At 28.6% G+C, this 17393-nt stretch overlaps 1 protein-coding gene across 1 annotated transcript in view; it reads right to left on the bottom strand.

Annotated features, from left to right (window-relative positions):
• Positions 1–7628: 7628 nt before the first annotated feature.
• Positions 7629–17393, bottom strand: part of LOC107446853 (Thioredoxin-like) — a 14586-nt gene continuing 4821 nt past the window's right edge. The window contains exons 4-8 of the mRNA XM_016061625.3: positions 16147–16213; positions 13924–14017; positions 12745–12823; positions 10053–10157; positions 7629–7945 (exon numbers count right to left, since the gene is read on the bottom strand). Coding sequence (XP_015917111.1) covers positions 7916–7945; positions 10053–10157; positions 12745–12823; positions 13924–14017; positions 16147–16213 — 375 coding nt within the window. The 3' untranslated portion in view covers positions 7629–7915. The remainder of the gene's footprint in view (positions 7946–10052; positions 10158–12744; positions 12824–13923; positions 14018–16146; positions 16214–17393) is intronic.

The following is a 17393-nucleotide window of genomic DNA, read 5'->3' as shown; positions in this document are numbered from 1 at the left end:
AAAATTTCTTAAAATGAGGCTTTAGTTGAAGAACTCAGTTATTAGAATTTTAGTTTTATTCTCATATAAAAATAAACTTATTTTCTCACTATCATTGACATGATTACTTTGTAAAACATATTTTTTGTTGTAGTTATACAAATACTTGAACTTGATTGATTCGGGTGTGGTGATTTCAAATCTGAAATTAACTTTGCTCATAAAGTTTTTACATTTTTAGTCTACTTTTTGCCGAAATGTTCTTAAAATTCAATTTTAATCTAGTTTTTGCGCCCTAACTCTTCAAGAATTTTGTCGCGACATTTATGTGACCCTGTGTTGAATCTAACGTTTGTACATTTAGACAAAAAAATATATTAAAAATGTCATTAAAAAAGCTGTAGCTGGGAGAGAGAAACCGATTGCAGAATTGAAATCAAAATTGTGAAAACATGCTAGATCTGTTAAAAACATCTAACGCAAAAAAAAAAAAAAAAATGTTTCCCAGTGTTATCATTGCCACGCAAGTTTGTCACAGGATTTGCTAGAGTTGAAGTGTATTATGAAGCTTTCACGGGTAGCAAAACTGAATTAGCTGCCACTAATTAAACAGAATTATAATGATAAATGTCTCCTTAACCAATAATATAGTAACTTTTAGTGTATCATTATTATATGCTTGAAAATATTTATCAACAAAAAAGTGTCATATTTCGCAAATGATACTTCGGGTACTTTCTTAGTAAAACGGGAAAATATATCGTATAATCAATACACTCATTTTCCTGTTTTTTACATCTAAAGATTTATGTAAGCGATTAATCAGTAATGGGTGTGGATTGAATATCCCATAATTTACAATCTAACAATAAAAAAGAGCTTTTTTTTATAAGTGGTACCTTGAAATAAATACAGTATTATACGAAGAAAGATTTTCAAAATCCGAAAGTTTAAAAAAAATTCGATATTATAATAATTTTAAACATTTTAATCCTCACATCTTTTTTTTCCCCAAAATTATTTCCAAACTTTTAAGCTCTTTGCCCAATTCTACGCACTTTTATAAATAAACAATTCTCTAAGATGAAAAGAATTTTTAAAATATCAATATATCTACACTTCGTTTTACCCAAATAGTTTCATTTTTAAAAAAAAAAAATTAAAATGTTAACAAACTGATTACACAATGTAATTTAATCATCAAAATAACGCGGGAATCAAGTTAATTTCAGAAACAAGCCTAAATAAAATAATGAAATAATTTTAATTAAGATATTTCGCACAGTTGAGTTGAAAATATAAATATCAGTTTTGCTTTTAGAAATGTATAAATAATATCTCTTTACAAACAAAGAGAAATTATGTAAAAAAAGATATTTAATAAAATAGTAATTGCCTTTTTTTTTTTATCTGGAGATGATTAATTGTTAGGAGCACTGTACCACGAATTACAATTACAAATACGAAATCGCTAAAGCAAGTTTCCCATTTTTGTAACTCATTTGATTTGTGTGAATAATAATAATACTTTCATCTTATAAAATTCTTAAAATTAAAAAATTAATTTGATACAAAATTACAAAAAGGCTTTAAGTATTAACGTTAAATATCCAGGGTTTTCTATGCAAAGTCTAATCCTATCTACAAAAAACAACTCTTTCAAACATTCATTTGCACTTCAGACAGTTCAAGATTCGCGTCTGGAGAGCCGGCTAGACAAGCCATCCCACATTGATAATAAGAACTGTTTTTCAAATTTAGTGTCAAAGAATGGGGAAATGAATGGCGGTTGGGGCAGCTATTTGAATGCACGTGGTCAGGAATGTACGTCACTGAGCCTATTCTTGACATAAATGATGAGACTACAAGCATTGTAATTGAATTACAAAGACTATCATTGATATTTTGCAATCACAAACTAACAAGTATAATTTTCTTCGCCAAATGAGTCAGAAAACAATAATTAGAGTGTAATCAAGTAAGATAAATCGAAGCTTATAACCCAATTTTTTTTTTTTTTTCAACAATTGAATCTGGGCCAAAATAAAAAATTACTATGATTATGTTTTTTCGATCTGTACCTCTATATAATGAAAAGGTAATGCCTTTTATGTCCTAGATCAGTGGTTACCATTTGGCGGCCCGCGAAGTCCTTTTTTTTTGTGGCCTACGAACTAGAATGTATTAGTTGTCATTTTTTGCAGACAATTTTCGTAAAAAATCTATATGGGTTTAAAATACTTTTCCTTCGTTAAAAAAAAACTCCAATTTCTTCGTTTCTGTGAAATTTTACATACCGACGGAGCAAAAAAATTTATCTCTCAGGTTTTGCATCCAAGAAAATAGTTATTCAAATCGTGTAAGTTGCTTAAAAATCTACTTCTAATTTTAATTTCGAATTCAATACGTTTATTTTGTACAACTTGATAAAAATCGGACAGTAATAATGTTCCTTCAAACATAAAAGAGAGAAAATTTTGATGAAGTTGCAGCCCGCCATTTGACTGGTGTTCTTAATTGCGGCTCCCAGCCTCATGAAAGTTGGAAACCTCTGTCCCAGATCATGAAAAGTTAATCGCCGTCTTACTGTCCCATGAAATCTTGTAGAACTGAAAAATTACATAAGAACACTAATAAAAACAAGAGGTGGAGATTAAGTTACCTCTCATCAGCATAAAACTTGGAAAAGTTCTTTTTATTTCCAATCAGCTGCACAATCGGTCCTGCCGACGAGCAGACCTAGTGCGGTCTCCAGAGGTGGTATCCACTCTTTCAGGACCACCACAATGGGTGAGATACCGTTGGTCATGTTAATTTGGACGTCTAGTTTCTGCCACACTAGATGGCAGCACCGAGACTCTATTTGGATGCTAAAGTGCACTAGGAATTTAATTTTGCCGGAAATATCAAGACTTGGAAAAGTTACTACGCCATTTACCAGTAGATTTGCTTATTTATTTAGGCCCGTAGCACAGGGGTGTCAAGTTGAACTGAGCCCTACATAGCTAAGTGATTAACCCATCCCCAGAAGACTTTTAAAAATATTAAATTTCATCTAATAACGTTAATATTTATACATGTCAATATATTATGAATTAATATATTTATTCTTACTAATATGAATTATACAAATATAAATAGATCATTTATATTAACAAATACCAAATCCACGAAGGCAAATTTCTCCCAATACTTGATCCAGGAGTTCCCTTGTCTTCCGCATTGGATTCAAAATTACAAGACTACGGAGTTGAACATTGGTAGTCGTAAACCCAAAATTGGGTCGACTGTTCAACGACAGTTATAAAATAAAATAGATATTTCTATAGTGTATATGTGATCTGACTAATTCTGTTTTCTTATCTAATGATACATTCATGAGTACTCAATGTAACAGTAAATGGCTCTATCGAAATATAAATTTTTATAGTACAGTGAAACCATTATGCCTCTTCTCCGGAAAACGGACACTCCCGTAACCGGACGCGGACAGTCATTTATATCCTGAAACGTTATTTTCCATCTCTACAAAATGGACAACAATTTTTCTAAACTAGAAAAAAAACTGTTTCTGTATTAAATTCTAAGGAAAACAATATGCAACTCTCCACCATTTTAAAACACGCAATTTTTTACCTTAACTACAACTGAAAACATTAAGCTATTTCAGTACTAAAAAATCAATCATTTTCTTTACACCTTCCTTCATCTTTGCAAAGAAAGGAGAGAAAATGATACTGCTCATGTGAAATATTTCAGACAGTGGCATCTTTTGATCTTTTCATTTGGACGATATCGGTTATAAGACCTCACAAGCTGATATGATGCCTTAAATTGCATTAATCTTAATTTTTTGTGCATAGTTGGAGGTTTACTTTCAAGGAGGTATTACCACATTCCTAATCAAGTGACAGGGAGATGTTAGGTGGTATAAACCTAATAATTAAACTGTCTGAGGAAGTGGCGTAGGACTAAAAGCACATAACCGTTATCATGTTACTGTGAAAATAGTAAATGAATAATCATAAAAAATAAAAGTGCAAAGATATACATTAAGAAAATTCATTTGCATTAAAAAATATGAAAATGTCAATAAAAGTTGTGTCAAACATGTTTGGAGCACTCAAAAATCTGCACCCTTTCTCAAGATTCACCATTCTTAAATGAGGAAAACGAAATTGGTTTTGTTTTCCTCATTCACATCTAGATTGAGAATGGGCACCGATTTTTAAGCGCTCGAAATGAGTCAACTTTTATTACCATCTACATATTTTTTAAAGCAAATTAAGTTTTATATCATCAAGGAATCAATGATCTGGCTGTTATTAAATAGCCTCTGGCAAACCATCTTGATCACTTTTCAAAATTATCGTATAAACTTTAATGGTAACCAAGCCGAATGCATAGCACAATTGTAGTTTATCATTCCACTTCTCTAACTCCTCCTCCAATACAGCTACCTTAATTAGTTTTAAACAATATATAAACCATTTTTTTTCACAGCCTAGCTATTGAACAGGCAGAAGTACTTAAATGTTACTTATTTTCAAGAAGTTAGCAATATAGTCAAAGTTTTTTATACATTGAATTTTAGTAACAATGGCCCCCGTCAGCCATTAATTATTTGTATTATTAGAAGTATTAAATTCATTAGAGGTATTACATACATTAGAAATAATAAAATTCAATCTCTGCTTTGAACTAAGATAGCTCCATTACAAGCTGTACTACTTCATCATGCACTTCTGGAGACATAACTTGAGTATCGAATAATATATATGCTATTGCTCGAAAAAGGCAAGCTCCATCACCAAATAATTGATATAAAAGTATGCGGCGCCATAGCACCATTTATTGTTTAAAATTTCTACAGCCTTTTTAGAAAGCATACTAAAAAATTTTTTAATAATTACATGGCACAGTGATGAGATTAGCCAAAAGGCAAAAAAGCTGAATTTCAATGATAGTAAATTTTACGCAAGCGTAACCCTTTAATAATAAATTCCAGACAGTTTAAGGTAATAAATAATGTGTTGACATACAATTGTGTACTAATCTATTATTATANAATTAAATTCATACAGGGTATCTGCTATATTTTGGATTTCCAAATCCATGACTTTTCATGAATAATTCCAAGAATTTTTCATGACTTACCGAAGTTACTATTTTCTCCACAAAAACAGAACAATAAATTAAAAAAAATTGATTGAAATCATAGGTATAAACATAAGTGTTATACTCTGCATCTTCATATTTATTGATTTTAAACTTAAAAAACAGAGTAAAGTAAGATTTGAAGCAATAAAATAGCTGAGAAAAATACGAAAGTAAATAACTAAATACTGTCAGATATATGTAGTTAATTAAAGCTGTTTTATTTCTTCCTTAAAGCAAATGTAATATAAAAAGCCTAAACTAGAATTTTAAATTGATACAACAAAAAATAAATAATAAATAAATAAAAAAAACTCTGAAATCACATCACAGAAGTTTAAAAGATAATTCCCGCTAGAAATTATGTTCTTTTTTTTATTTTTGGAAAAAACACCATAATCTTTAAGGGACAGGATTAAAACACTTTATATTTTAATAAAATATGACTATGAGTGGGAATTTTGCTACAAATTTAGATATTTGGAACATCTGAACAATATGAAATTGGGAGGGAGGGTAAATTCCATTTTAAAAATTAGACTTTTTGGCGACCTAAATCCATGACTTTCCATGATTTTTTTTTTAAAAATAGTTAAAATCATGGCAAATTTTGTTCAATGCGGAAATCAATGACTTTCCATGATTTTTCGACTTTCAAGGTGCGCAGATACCCTGTAATTACTGTGTAACTAAGAAATTATTTCTATAAAATTACAAATTTATTATAAATACTGAACAATTAACTATTCTACACAACTTAGATTATTACTTAAGATAACCAAACAAAATGAATCTAAATAAATATTTACATAGAACTAATTTTCGAAACTAATTACATTAGCACTTGAGACAACATAACAAAATGAATAATAACAATAGTGTAGCCAATAGATAAAGAAATACCCAAGTTTCGGGTGCCATATAAGAAAATTATATATAGAAATTACCAAGGCCCTCGTTCTTAGCTTTAATCAATTTAAAATGAATAGGCGAGGAAGAAAGTGTACAAAATAATAATTACTTTTTCTATTAAAAAAAAAACATTTTAAAAGCATGAAACAAGTCTTAAATTTTATGCATATGCATTTAGCAAATGCAGAATAAATTGATTCAATCTAAAAACAAATCCATTCTGAAATCATGTTGTGGTTTATAAGAAAACGGAATAAATTTTTAAAAAAATTATTTTAACTTTCAAATGGTAGAAATATTCAAATTCAGGGTTCCCACTCTATGATGAGATTGAAATTCAAGGACTTTCCAGGACTTTTCAAGGACCTCAACAAAATTTTCAAGGACCTTAATCTNTGCTGTGCTCTGCGCGCTTGGCAGACACCAAGTCGCAAGGCCCAGTTAGAAACGGTGGCGTTAAAAACCACGTGAGAGAGCTCGGGAACAAAACAGAAAGAACGAGAAAGATCCGGGGGAGTTTTATAAAAAGGGCCGCCGGCAGTATAGGACAAATTCAAGGACCTATCAAGTTTTTCAAGGACCTAAGACGTTTTTCAAGCACTTTCAAGGACCTAAATTTAGCAAAATAAAATTCAAGGACTTTCAAGGACTCTCAAGGACCGTGGGAACCCTGAAATTGGAATAATCATTTGAAATGTTCATTAATTCTGACATTGGGGTTACTATCTTAATAACTTCAAAGCCTATAGCAAATTTTATTGTTTCAGAGATGAATCATTCAACATATTCCTCGGACATGTTTCCCAGAAACTCTTTCATTCTGAAACTGAAAAATTTGCTAACCTATAAGAACTTAAAATAAAAAATTTGCTAAAAATGAGAATAAGGAATTGATTTTGATAATTTTAATCCAGGCGGAAAAATTACACCAAATAATCAATTTTTAAAAGAATTTAATAATATTTAAAATATTTCAGTTATTCATCTGTTCTATAGCCCAGATCCTTTCCCGACAAAATGGCAGATATAGTATTAAAATTACAACATTGTTTCAAATGTGTGACTTAAACTGTGACTTTTTATTTTCCTTTGTGAAAGAGCTTTGAATCAAGTTAACTTAGTTTAGAGCTACGCTTTTTAAATGTGTTTCTTAAACCTAAAAAATGGTAAATAGAATTTTTTTGTGCTAATATTGTGCTAATTTATCAAGAAAATTGCTTCATTGGGGTAAAATTTAACTATTATGTGTTAGCTAGAATAAACAGCATAATTTCAGTGCTAAATTAATGATGTAGAGTCACAGGAAAGGGTAACAGCTAATAAAAAAAGTTAAACTACATCATATTTTTTAATTATTATCATATATACCAGTCAAGTTTATGCATAACTGCCTAGCGTAAATCAAAGCTGATGAACTGATAGTTATTTTTTATAACTCTGTACAAAAAGTGAATATCTAGCTAAAATGAAAATAGGAACAGACAATGTAAACTTTGAATGTGAATCAACAGCCCTGGATTAAAATAAAGGAATGTTTAAAAACATTTAAAACAACACATAACAAAATAACTAGATCTGTATTATTGCATTGCTTTTGTTTTATTTAGTAGTAAACAAATTTACAGCTATTGAGACGCCATAAACAGTTCATAGTAAATAAATCTTTAAAAAAAATGCAAAAAGAATGAGCACTATTAGATGGAACGTCGCAGATTAAGCAACTTGTGAATCAAGAATATTATTCCCAGTAGAGTTAATTGTTGTATAACAACAATGTTTCTTCAACTTTAGATTATGAAGAAGTAAATTTCAAAAGGAATAGTTGTAACATTTTAGAATTTTATGCGGATGAAAAGTCATATCACAATCAGTGACTTTCTCCTTTTTTGCCAGCTACCTAAAATTAAAATTGCAAAAATTAGCATACATTTCAAAATACATCATAAGCATAAAAATGCTATTCAGAACATTTTAACAATTCAGAACAAAAAAAGCCTAGATGCACAACAAAACAGATTGCAGAGTCTCAACATCTCTTTATGACCTTAAACTGCTTAAAAGTTGATTTTATGCAGAAAAAATCTTGATATGTAATGAATATTTGGTCACTATTCGGTATTCGGCCATTCTGCCGAATATTCGGCAAAGTATTATCTGGATCTACATTATTACCCATAAGCAGAATATTTTCCAGTGTTCTGCAACAGGACTTATTAATTTATACAAATGTTCTGCAAGCATTTCACAGTGAAAAAAGTTTCACTTATTCAAGATACAAATTGTTCTGCAGGACTTCGTTTGTTCTGCGGCGTACGTCACAGTTTTAGGCACTTTCTGCTTCTAGGCATTATTAGAAATAATTTTAACACACACTTGTCTTTTTGTAATAGCTGTTCATTTTTTTTATCTTCAATATTTTTAATTATCTTAATATCAAATAATTTTTATTATCTTAAATATTTATATTAAAGTTTTTTTTCTCCCTTCAATAACACAGCTACATTCTGATTATTTTTCAATAATGACTGAACTTATTTCTACATAAAAACAATATTTTTAATGTTTTTCCTTCTTAAGAAAAAAAAACTGTTGCCATTTGGCTACCGCATATTCAGTGTTGGGCCGATTGATATGGTCGAATATTTGATATCCCGCTATTCGGCCAAATAACTATTCGTAACATCCTTAAAAAAAACCGGTTATATTAAATTTGAAAGAAGAAAAAAAAACTCCTATTAGATTGAATATATGCTAAAAGAAATCTTCTATAATCAGTAAGTAAAATACATAGGGAAAAAATCACATTTTAATCTACCAAAAGTGTAAAGGGAAGTCTCATAGAACTGAGTAATGTTGTCCAGTTCTATGAGCCCACGCACAATATGGCCAACCTCACTTTAATGAGTAAATTTCGTTTTCAAGTGGGCAACAAAGAACTAAAAAATGAAATATCAAGCGAGACATAAGCATATGTGTTATCAAATTTCTCAATGAAAATTCTTTTCTCACGTGGGCAACGGAAATCTGAACTAAACTGAGCTATAAGTTTGGCAGAAATGAAAGGAACAGATCAAAGAACTTGCATGCTGATGCACTTAAACAGGGATTCTGCTTAAGCACCACAACATGTCAAACAGGGTAAAATTCCTAAAGGGGACATTAAAGACTCTCTTGGGATGCTTAATTCTCCAGAGCAAAAAAAGAAGAGATACCACGCTAAATTTATGCCAGGAAAATTTCAACCAAACTGAAACTAAAAATTCATTTATAAGTAACTGAAGGAAAAAAAAAAGATTTACAATTAATTTAGAATGACAATTCGTTTAAAAAGTTCTCAAGATATGGTGAAATATGCAGAAAGTAAAATTAAGATGAAGGGGTCCAAACTTTCGATCGTTCATTTAACCTAACTCTTGGAACCATATTTCCCATATTGCAGATACCTGCATTTTGAGAATCAAAAATCCTGATCCATTGAAAAAAAGGTATGTTTAGTCAGACAAAGCACACTTTTTGCGAACTTATTGAAAGTCAACCCTTTGAACATTGGATTTGAAAATCCGATCGCTAGATCAAAAGTTATTCAGGGTGTTTTGTTATTTTTTCTATACTGTACATGCTGAAAATTTTCGGAAAATCATTTTTTAACAAAGTATCATCATGGACTATCACAAGTCAAATAGAGTAAAAATCATAAAAGAGGAAGTGAAAAAGTTCCTTGAGATGATTAATTCTCTAGCGAAAAAAAAGATGAGATACCACATCAGAGTTATGTGCACTGCACAAAGCTAAATAAAAACAAACAATTCTGCAGAAGTCTCAAGGGCCTACATTCTGAGAAGTTTCCCCTAATTATATTAATTGCAATTGGCTTGAAAATCTACTTTGAGTTATATACATAATTAATGGAACAAATGCTCCATTTTTAAATATAAAAAAAGCAATTTGAAACTTCAGAAAAACAAAAATAACTAAAATGCAAAAGTCAATACAGTAAGACTTACTCTTTTGAAATCGCTCATGTTGGTCATTGAAATGGTACTACCTATTATAGCTAAATGATCTATTCTTGTTGTATCTGCACCACTTTGATTATCTTTAACAAATATCTAAAACAAAAATCAGAATATAATTTTTACCAATTTCTTAAATTACAGATTGATACTACTGTGGGTAACTAAAACATGAAATGAATATCACAACCTTTAACTTCAGTTAAATGACGTCCTTTTTTTTAGTCTTTAGCAAAACACAAAATAAAAAGGGTTCACTTTTATCTGGAAATTTCTGTCTGAATATATAATATCAATAAATCATTCAAGGCTTTTTTAATACAAAATTTAAAAGTAATCACAGCTAACAAAATCTTTTTTTCCCCCTTTTTTTTGGAAAAAAAAAACCTTTTTTTCTTACTTTTATCATTTTTAAAAACAGTTTGGGATTTTTGAAAAAATTCCAGGTTTTTTTTTTTGTTTTTGCTTTCGTTTCTTTTTTAGAGAGAAATACACTGTAATAGTTTTTATTTTTATTTTTTGGTTTTAATTAAACTTAGAAGATATGTGACTATTTATAATTTACTATTAATGTTATGATATATATATAAATTTTAGGCCTTTTTTTCTTAAGGAAATTGACATTTTCCCTACTTTCTCATTCAAAATTAGTTATCCACTTAAGAATCATTCAAAATTCTGAATTACTTCAAAATAGAAATTATGATAAATTTTCTTAAAAAAACTAGCACAACTTTATTTGAATACAGCATATATTATAAAGAAACAATGAAATTTAATTCCAAAATAAAATTAAGACTTTATAACGAAAACAATCCATGTATGTTCTTAAATACTAAATGTTCTGATGTAAACCCTTTCCTCTAAAGCAACATTTCTGTGAAATCATTAATTCAATCTTTAACTGCTAATACAGTGATATAAGAATTCAAAACGGTTGACAGCTCAAGATAAATAGTTAATTGCAATGGTTTGGATACAAATCCTACTTAACAATGAAATAATACACTTCAATTCAGCAAAGCAATTTTATTTGAACAAATTTCTCTTTGGACATTTTATTATCTCTTGATAAATTACAAAAATACAAAAAAGGGAGAAAAAAATTTTTTTTTGGTTTGTTTTATTTTTAACACCTCACTCATCCTCTAATTTGCAATTTACCTGCATGCTTCACTCACTAGATATCATTCCTTCGGTAAAAATTAGTAACAGAGATGAAAATTATATGAAAAAAATACATAAATATTCAATGTTATATGAGAAAAATTATAGCATCATTGAATAAATATGAGGAGAAAAGATACAAAACCAACCTTTTGGACGCTCTATATTTGGTGAGACTATCTTGGAACCATGTTTATGATTCAATTGAAAAATGCTTTCAAAAGATTGCAAATGGAATTGCAAGCAAAAAGTTTCAAGTGCAATTATCTAGTGCTTTCAAAATTCTTTATATTTATAGTAGCTGAACAATTAGTGTACAATTTTTAGTTATGAATGTTTATTTAAGTAGCATGTTAGGGCTTATTTACAATGTGAAATGTTCACAACTAAGATGAAATAAGCCATTTTGGATTAAACACAGACCATTCCTTTACATAGGTTGCTGGTCCAAGGGACCACAGATGATTCTATAGTGGTCCCAAGCTAACAAATCATCTGTAATATCCATACCTGCCATGCTAATTCAGCCAAAAGTAACTATTAATTGGCATTTGAAAGTTGAATTGTATTATGAACATTGGAAACCAGTTTGAACTAGCTTCATTTGAAGAAGCAATTTTGTATACATATTTTACCATCAGTTATGGTTAATTTAGCTGAATTCTCGATACAGAAAAAATATTTTAAAACAAATAGAATCGAAAACTTCCTGCCACTTTTTATGGCATACTAAATTTCTCCAGTAAAATTTGGAAAAAGATTAATTTCTGATATTAATAAGGGTATAAAGGAGACTTTCAGGAACATCTAAGTGATAAAAAGGACTAGAAATGATCAGTGAACACAGTGATAGAAGGAAATAGAACCAACCAAAAAAATAGAGACCGTTTAGGAAATTAGGAACCTACTAGCAAACCTGATATTTGATTTTTAGTTGGCAGTCATAAGGTATCGATAAAAATTTTAAAAAAATAACCAATATTTCAAATTTAAATTTTTTTAAACAAAATTTATAAAATGTCTATTTAATTTAAATAAATATAAAGAAAAGTATGGTTTCTCTTACAAAATAAATAAATTAGGATAAATATTAAAAAAGAATATTAAATAAAATATGCTTTTCCAGCTATTTAGTATATTATCTGTTGTGTATTAATAAATTTTTATTAAATACAAATTTAATAAAAATTGTATTAAAAAAAGTATGGATAATATTCTCATGGTTTTATATTTAGTTTTTACATTGGTTTAAACTGTTAAATTTTAATACAGTAGAACCCAGCAAAACAAGATTTAAAGAAATAGGAGCTTAGTTTTAAAATATGAAACATTCATTTAAATTCTACGTTGTAGACAAAATATAACATAAATTACAATCACATATACTGTAGACTAAAGCTCTTTAGATGTCCTATTGCACAATTCGTGTGAATTGGACAATTACCTTTCTCAATTTATAACACTGGTATCCACATCAAAATGTAAAATAGCATAGCATACTGTTAGAGTAACTCACCTGAAAGTTTTGAACATTTTGAAATTTCACATATCTCAAAAGCACTGGCTGTTCTCCTTTTAAATCTTCTGGTTTTAACCTAGAATTAAAATTATCACTTATTTAAATCAAAATTTTTGGTTTTGTTATATACAGAAAAATCACAATTTTTATTGCTTTAGCTAATTATTCAAAACGAAAGGGAAAAAAAAAACATAAAGCATTCAAAATATTTTCCTCCTTTAACTTTAGAAGTACAGTTAATTCACAATAAGTCAAATGAGAGGGTAATGAAAAAGAACTTTGACTTACCTTTAGTTTAATTTTTGTTTTGTTTTTCGATGTTTAAAAATTTAGGTATTATAATTACGTAGATCATTATGCATAGTACATTTATCTACAAAAATTATCACTTTTCATTTTTACAATGAAATGTTCTATCATGATTCTATGTTCTATATTAACATAAATGTTTTATAGTAACATGAAATTCCTCATAAAATCTTTAAAAACAAAATTGCTGTTATCAAAGTCTTTTTTTAAAAAAAAATCTGTACCCCAAAGGAAAAGTTTACACATTTTTGAAACAAGATTTTTTTTTTTCAATCACAAGCAAAGGCAACTTTTCAGTACAAGAAGTATTGCCTCTAATTAACACAGTCAGGCGTTTTTTGCTCATTTTGCCTCCTATTCAATTTTCGTCTCCGAACACACTGTTTTATTAGGAAGACATTTCAAAAACAAACTTAGTTCATCAATATTGAAAAAATCTTTTTCACAGTATCTTTGAAGCAAATTGGGTAGGGTTTCCTTAATCCACTGTTCACATACTGACATTTATTACATTTATTATTTTTATTATTACAGACATTTATTATTACAGACATTTTTAGCTTCATCATGGAAAGTCCGAGATACACTGTTTTGTATAGCATTAAAATTTTCGAGCCAAACCAAAGCTGGCGTTAAAATTTCCAATCTTCAACAAAGCTGCAAAATCCTTCATTATATTATGTAGCAAAGTTACACAAATAGAAACTGCATTATTCGAATTCCTTTTGCTCTTGAAAACATTTAAGAACAGCTGGCTTCAACAATAGCTTCAAAGTTTTGTGACCATTTAAAGTTTTATTGAAAAGGATGCAAAAGATGTTGATTAAATAATAGATAGTTAAGTAATAGCAATAAATTTAATCTTACTCTAATATTTGAACAGGTTCTGAGGAGTCAGCTTGATCAAAATCTAGAGTTCTTGGTTGATTAATAAACAACTTTAAAGTTTTAGGTCCATTATCTAGAATATAAATAGATAAAAGTTTTAATTAATGCTTAAATTCTGAACAATAAAAATTTATTTTAGCATAATAGGTCAAGTGCATACAGGCACTATTAAGCTAAGCTAAATGAAATTAATAAAGTCTCACACAATAATATATCTTAAACTATACTTAAATTGAACATTTTTTTGTGTTATGGAGAAATTAAAAAAATGGATATTCAAATTGACACAGCTTTGAAGTGTTAAAAAAAACAAAGACTTAACAAAAAAGAATAGAGAAAATTAATGGAGCTCATAGTCCATCCATAGTCAATGCTATAAAAATATAACTTTCATCGATCACCAAATGTAAAGCATTAAAACAAATTTTTAATTTTTCAATAGAAAAGTCTTACATGCATTTGTTAAATTCATACAACCTATATATAAAGAAAGAATATCCTGATTGACAGATACATCTTTGAAGAACCTAACTGAATCTAAAGAACTGAAGCAAGAAGCATGAAATTTGGACAATGGGTTCCATTTATGATCTAGATATTCTCTTATGAAGGATTTTTTTGATCATAATAGGTATTAAACAAGCTTTTAAAAAAAAGCTTTGTACTAAAAACCGCAATAATGGAGAAATGGTAACAGTTCATTTAGGAGAAACGTAAGAAATTGCCATACTATTATTTACTCCAATGATGCTTAATTAATTTTGGTAACTACTGATGCTATGGTAATTGAGATAGCAAATAACATAGGTAATGTACAAAAATATCCATGTTAATATACCTATTAAAACCACATCAATACTGAGCAGTTTTACACTAGATATTGTGGAAAGAGATTATTTATGGCCCCTTGAAAGTGATAAGTATCAGATAAAATCTCTTGATTGAGGGAAATTTTGACTACCATAAGTTGGTCTTAAGCAACAGCATCATGACAAATTATACAAAATACAGTTAATCGTTATTGTGATGAAATGAACTACAAAAAAAGTGTTCTACTCAACTTAATTGCATAAAGCCACAAGAAATGGCAAATATCATAATAAATTTTAAAAAATGAAATTATTTTAACCAATGGCAAAATTTTTTTGGGCTTTCTGCGACAAACTTCCCTGGCACTAATATTTTGCTTTAAGATATTTTTAATTATAACAGTTAATAATTTAAAGTAACAGAAACGTGCATACAGAAGAAAGTATAGAATAAAATGTATAAGTAATATTTTTTTAATTCTAATATTATAGGCGATATTCTGGCATTTTGTAGACGGAAAAATGCAATTTCAAATTTTGTAAATTATTACACAAATTAAAATTCGTAAAAAGGTCAAGTGATACATAAATTAAAAATCGAAAAGTCCGTTGAACCCCCAAAATAAAGATCACAAATCACTGGAATAGGACTTTAAAAAAGAGGTAATCAAGCGAATGTAAAATATGGTATTCTTTAACGAAAAAAAAATGAAAGAAAGAACATTTCTAGACCCAACTATCTTTTAAACTTTTGCAATTTCTGAATTTTTTATTTTATATTATTAATTTGAAATTTTTACTGAAGCCAGTTATTACCGATTTTTTTAAAGATCTCAAATGAGAATAGAAAAATCATGATTATTTCTTTCCTCTCTGATGCACAGGGAAGACATCCTTGAAAGAAAAAAAACGTGCAGAAAAGAAGAAAAAAAAAACATTTTTCAAAAAATTATGTATAAAGGAAAACAAAAATTTTCCTTTTCCAAATTCAAAATCTTTCTGCAAAAACCTTGTAACATTCTGCGACAATGTCGCCGCAATTCTGCCACAGGGATTTTAAGTTTTATTAATTGTGCAGGTATGTCCTTCATTTTTGTGCATGATTTAAGTGTAATTAGTACTAATTTATTGATAATGTACTTTCTATTTTTCCCCATATGAATGGGATTTTAGCTAGTAACAATATAAGCAACTAAGTATAAATCTGTCTGCAAATACACAGTGAAGACTAAATTTTATCTAACTTCTCTCATTTGGAAGTCAACATTATTGAGTTAGATTAAATTTCTTGATTTTTCTTCATAGTTGTAAGCAACAGGTTTATCTGAGAAAAAATTCTCTTCAAACACTATAGAATAACTGTGTAAAAATGTTTTTAAGGAAAGCGACTAACCTTCTGGGGCTGTGATTTTCAGAGAATGAAGTTTTACTGCTTGATTGAAACCATAAGACATAATCAACTGAAAACAAAGAAAAATACAGATACTGTAAGATAATATATTAACATTTTTAAGACTTCTGATAGTGTAAATTTGTTGGAAGTTTTCATCTTACCTTTGCTAAAAAAAATTTTAAACTAAGGAATTTACTTTTTATATAATTAAGACATTGAAAATCAGGAGTTCCAAATTCTATGCCACAACAGCATGTGTAGCCAGGGGTCCATGACTTCAAGTTTAGTATTTATCCTTTAATTGTGATTTGTTGCTATTCAAATGAAAATCCAAGTATCAAGTTAGATTTCATAAACTTTGCTAATGCCAATTAATATCAGTGTAAAGCTGGGTTTTCAATAGTTGTTGTTCAAAAGAACAAATATTGAAATACAATGTAGACAAAGAAAGATGAGATTTAAGTTTTCCCAACAAAAAAAATTAGGTAATGAGCAAAAGCTCAACTATTGTAATATATTCAAATACTGATAATAAATTATTCTGATAAATTTATGAATTTCTCCTCGATATTAATGCTTAAAATATTAATAGTAATACCTTCTTATGAATTACAATTACGGTACTTGTCTTCACATAGGTATGATTTATCTTAAGTTTATATTCTCACAATTGGTTCTGTTTCATTATATTCCACATAACAAACTTACTATATCTCTCTGTATAAGTAGTAGATGTCAATAAAAAGTAGCTAAATAAAAAAGAGGAAATCTGCATGTTGTCAGATATTAGTCTTAACATTTGTAGTGAAGTTAAAAAATTAAATTTTAATAAATAGCGTTATCTATTTGAATTGTTATTAATCACTTCAATGGGTACAATTACTTCTCATTCATTTATTCTTATTGAGTTTCACAAACTATATTCCTTAGGTTTAATTTTTTTTCCAGAACAGATAACTATTTTTCAAATCTAGGTAATAGTCTGTTTCATTACAATTAACATATTCACAAATTATTTTAAAGTTACAATAATTGTAAATTCTGGAAACAAAATGTTCTGTGCTTTTGCGGAACATTTTGATGTTTAAGGGGATGACAAAAAAACAATAAGAATAAGAAGCATTTACAAAGGCTGTTGAGCAAAGTGTGCAAGGGTAGTCTCCTAGAGTATGTAAAAATATTAAACAAAATATGTATATGTATATATATATATATATATATTGGAAAACGATTAAAAGTATTTTTTG

The sequence above is a fragment of the Parasteatoda tepidariorum genome, chromosome 3 (genome assembly GCF_043381705.1).
Source record: "Parasteatoda tepidariorum isolate YZ-2023 chromosome 3, CAS_Ptep_4.0, whole genome shotgun sequence".
In the NCBI taxonomy this organism is placed as follows: domain Eukaryota; kingdom Metazoa; phylum Arthropoda; class Arachnida; order Araneae; family Theridiidae; genus Parasteatoda; species Parasteatoda tepidariorum.
The sequence above is the reverse complement of the archived record's forward strand: the minus strand, read 5'-3'. Positions and strand labels throughout refer to the sequence as shown.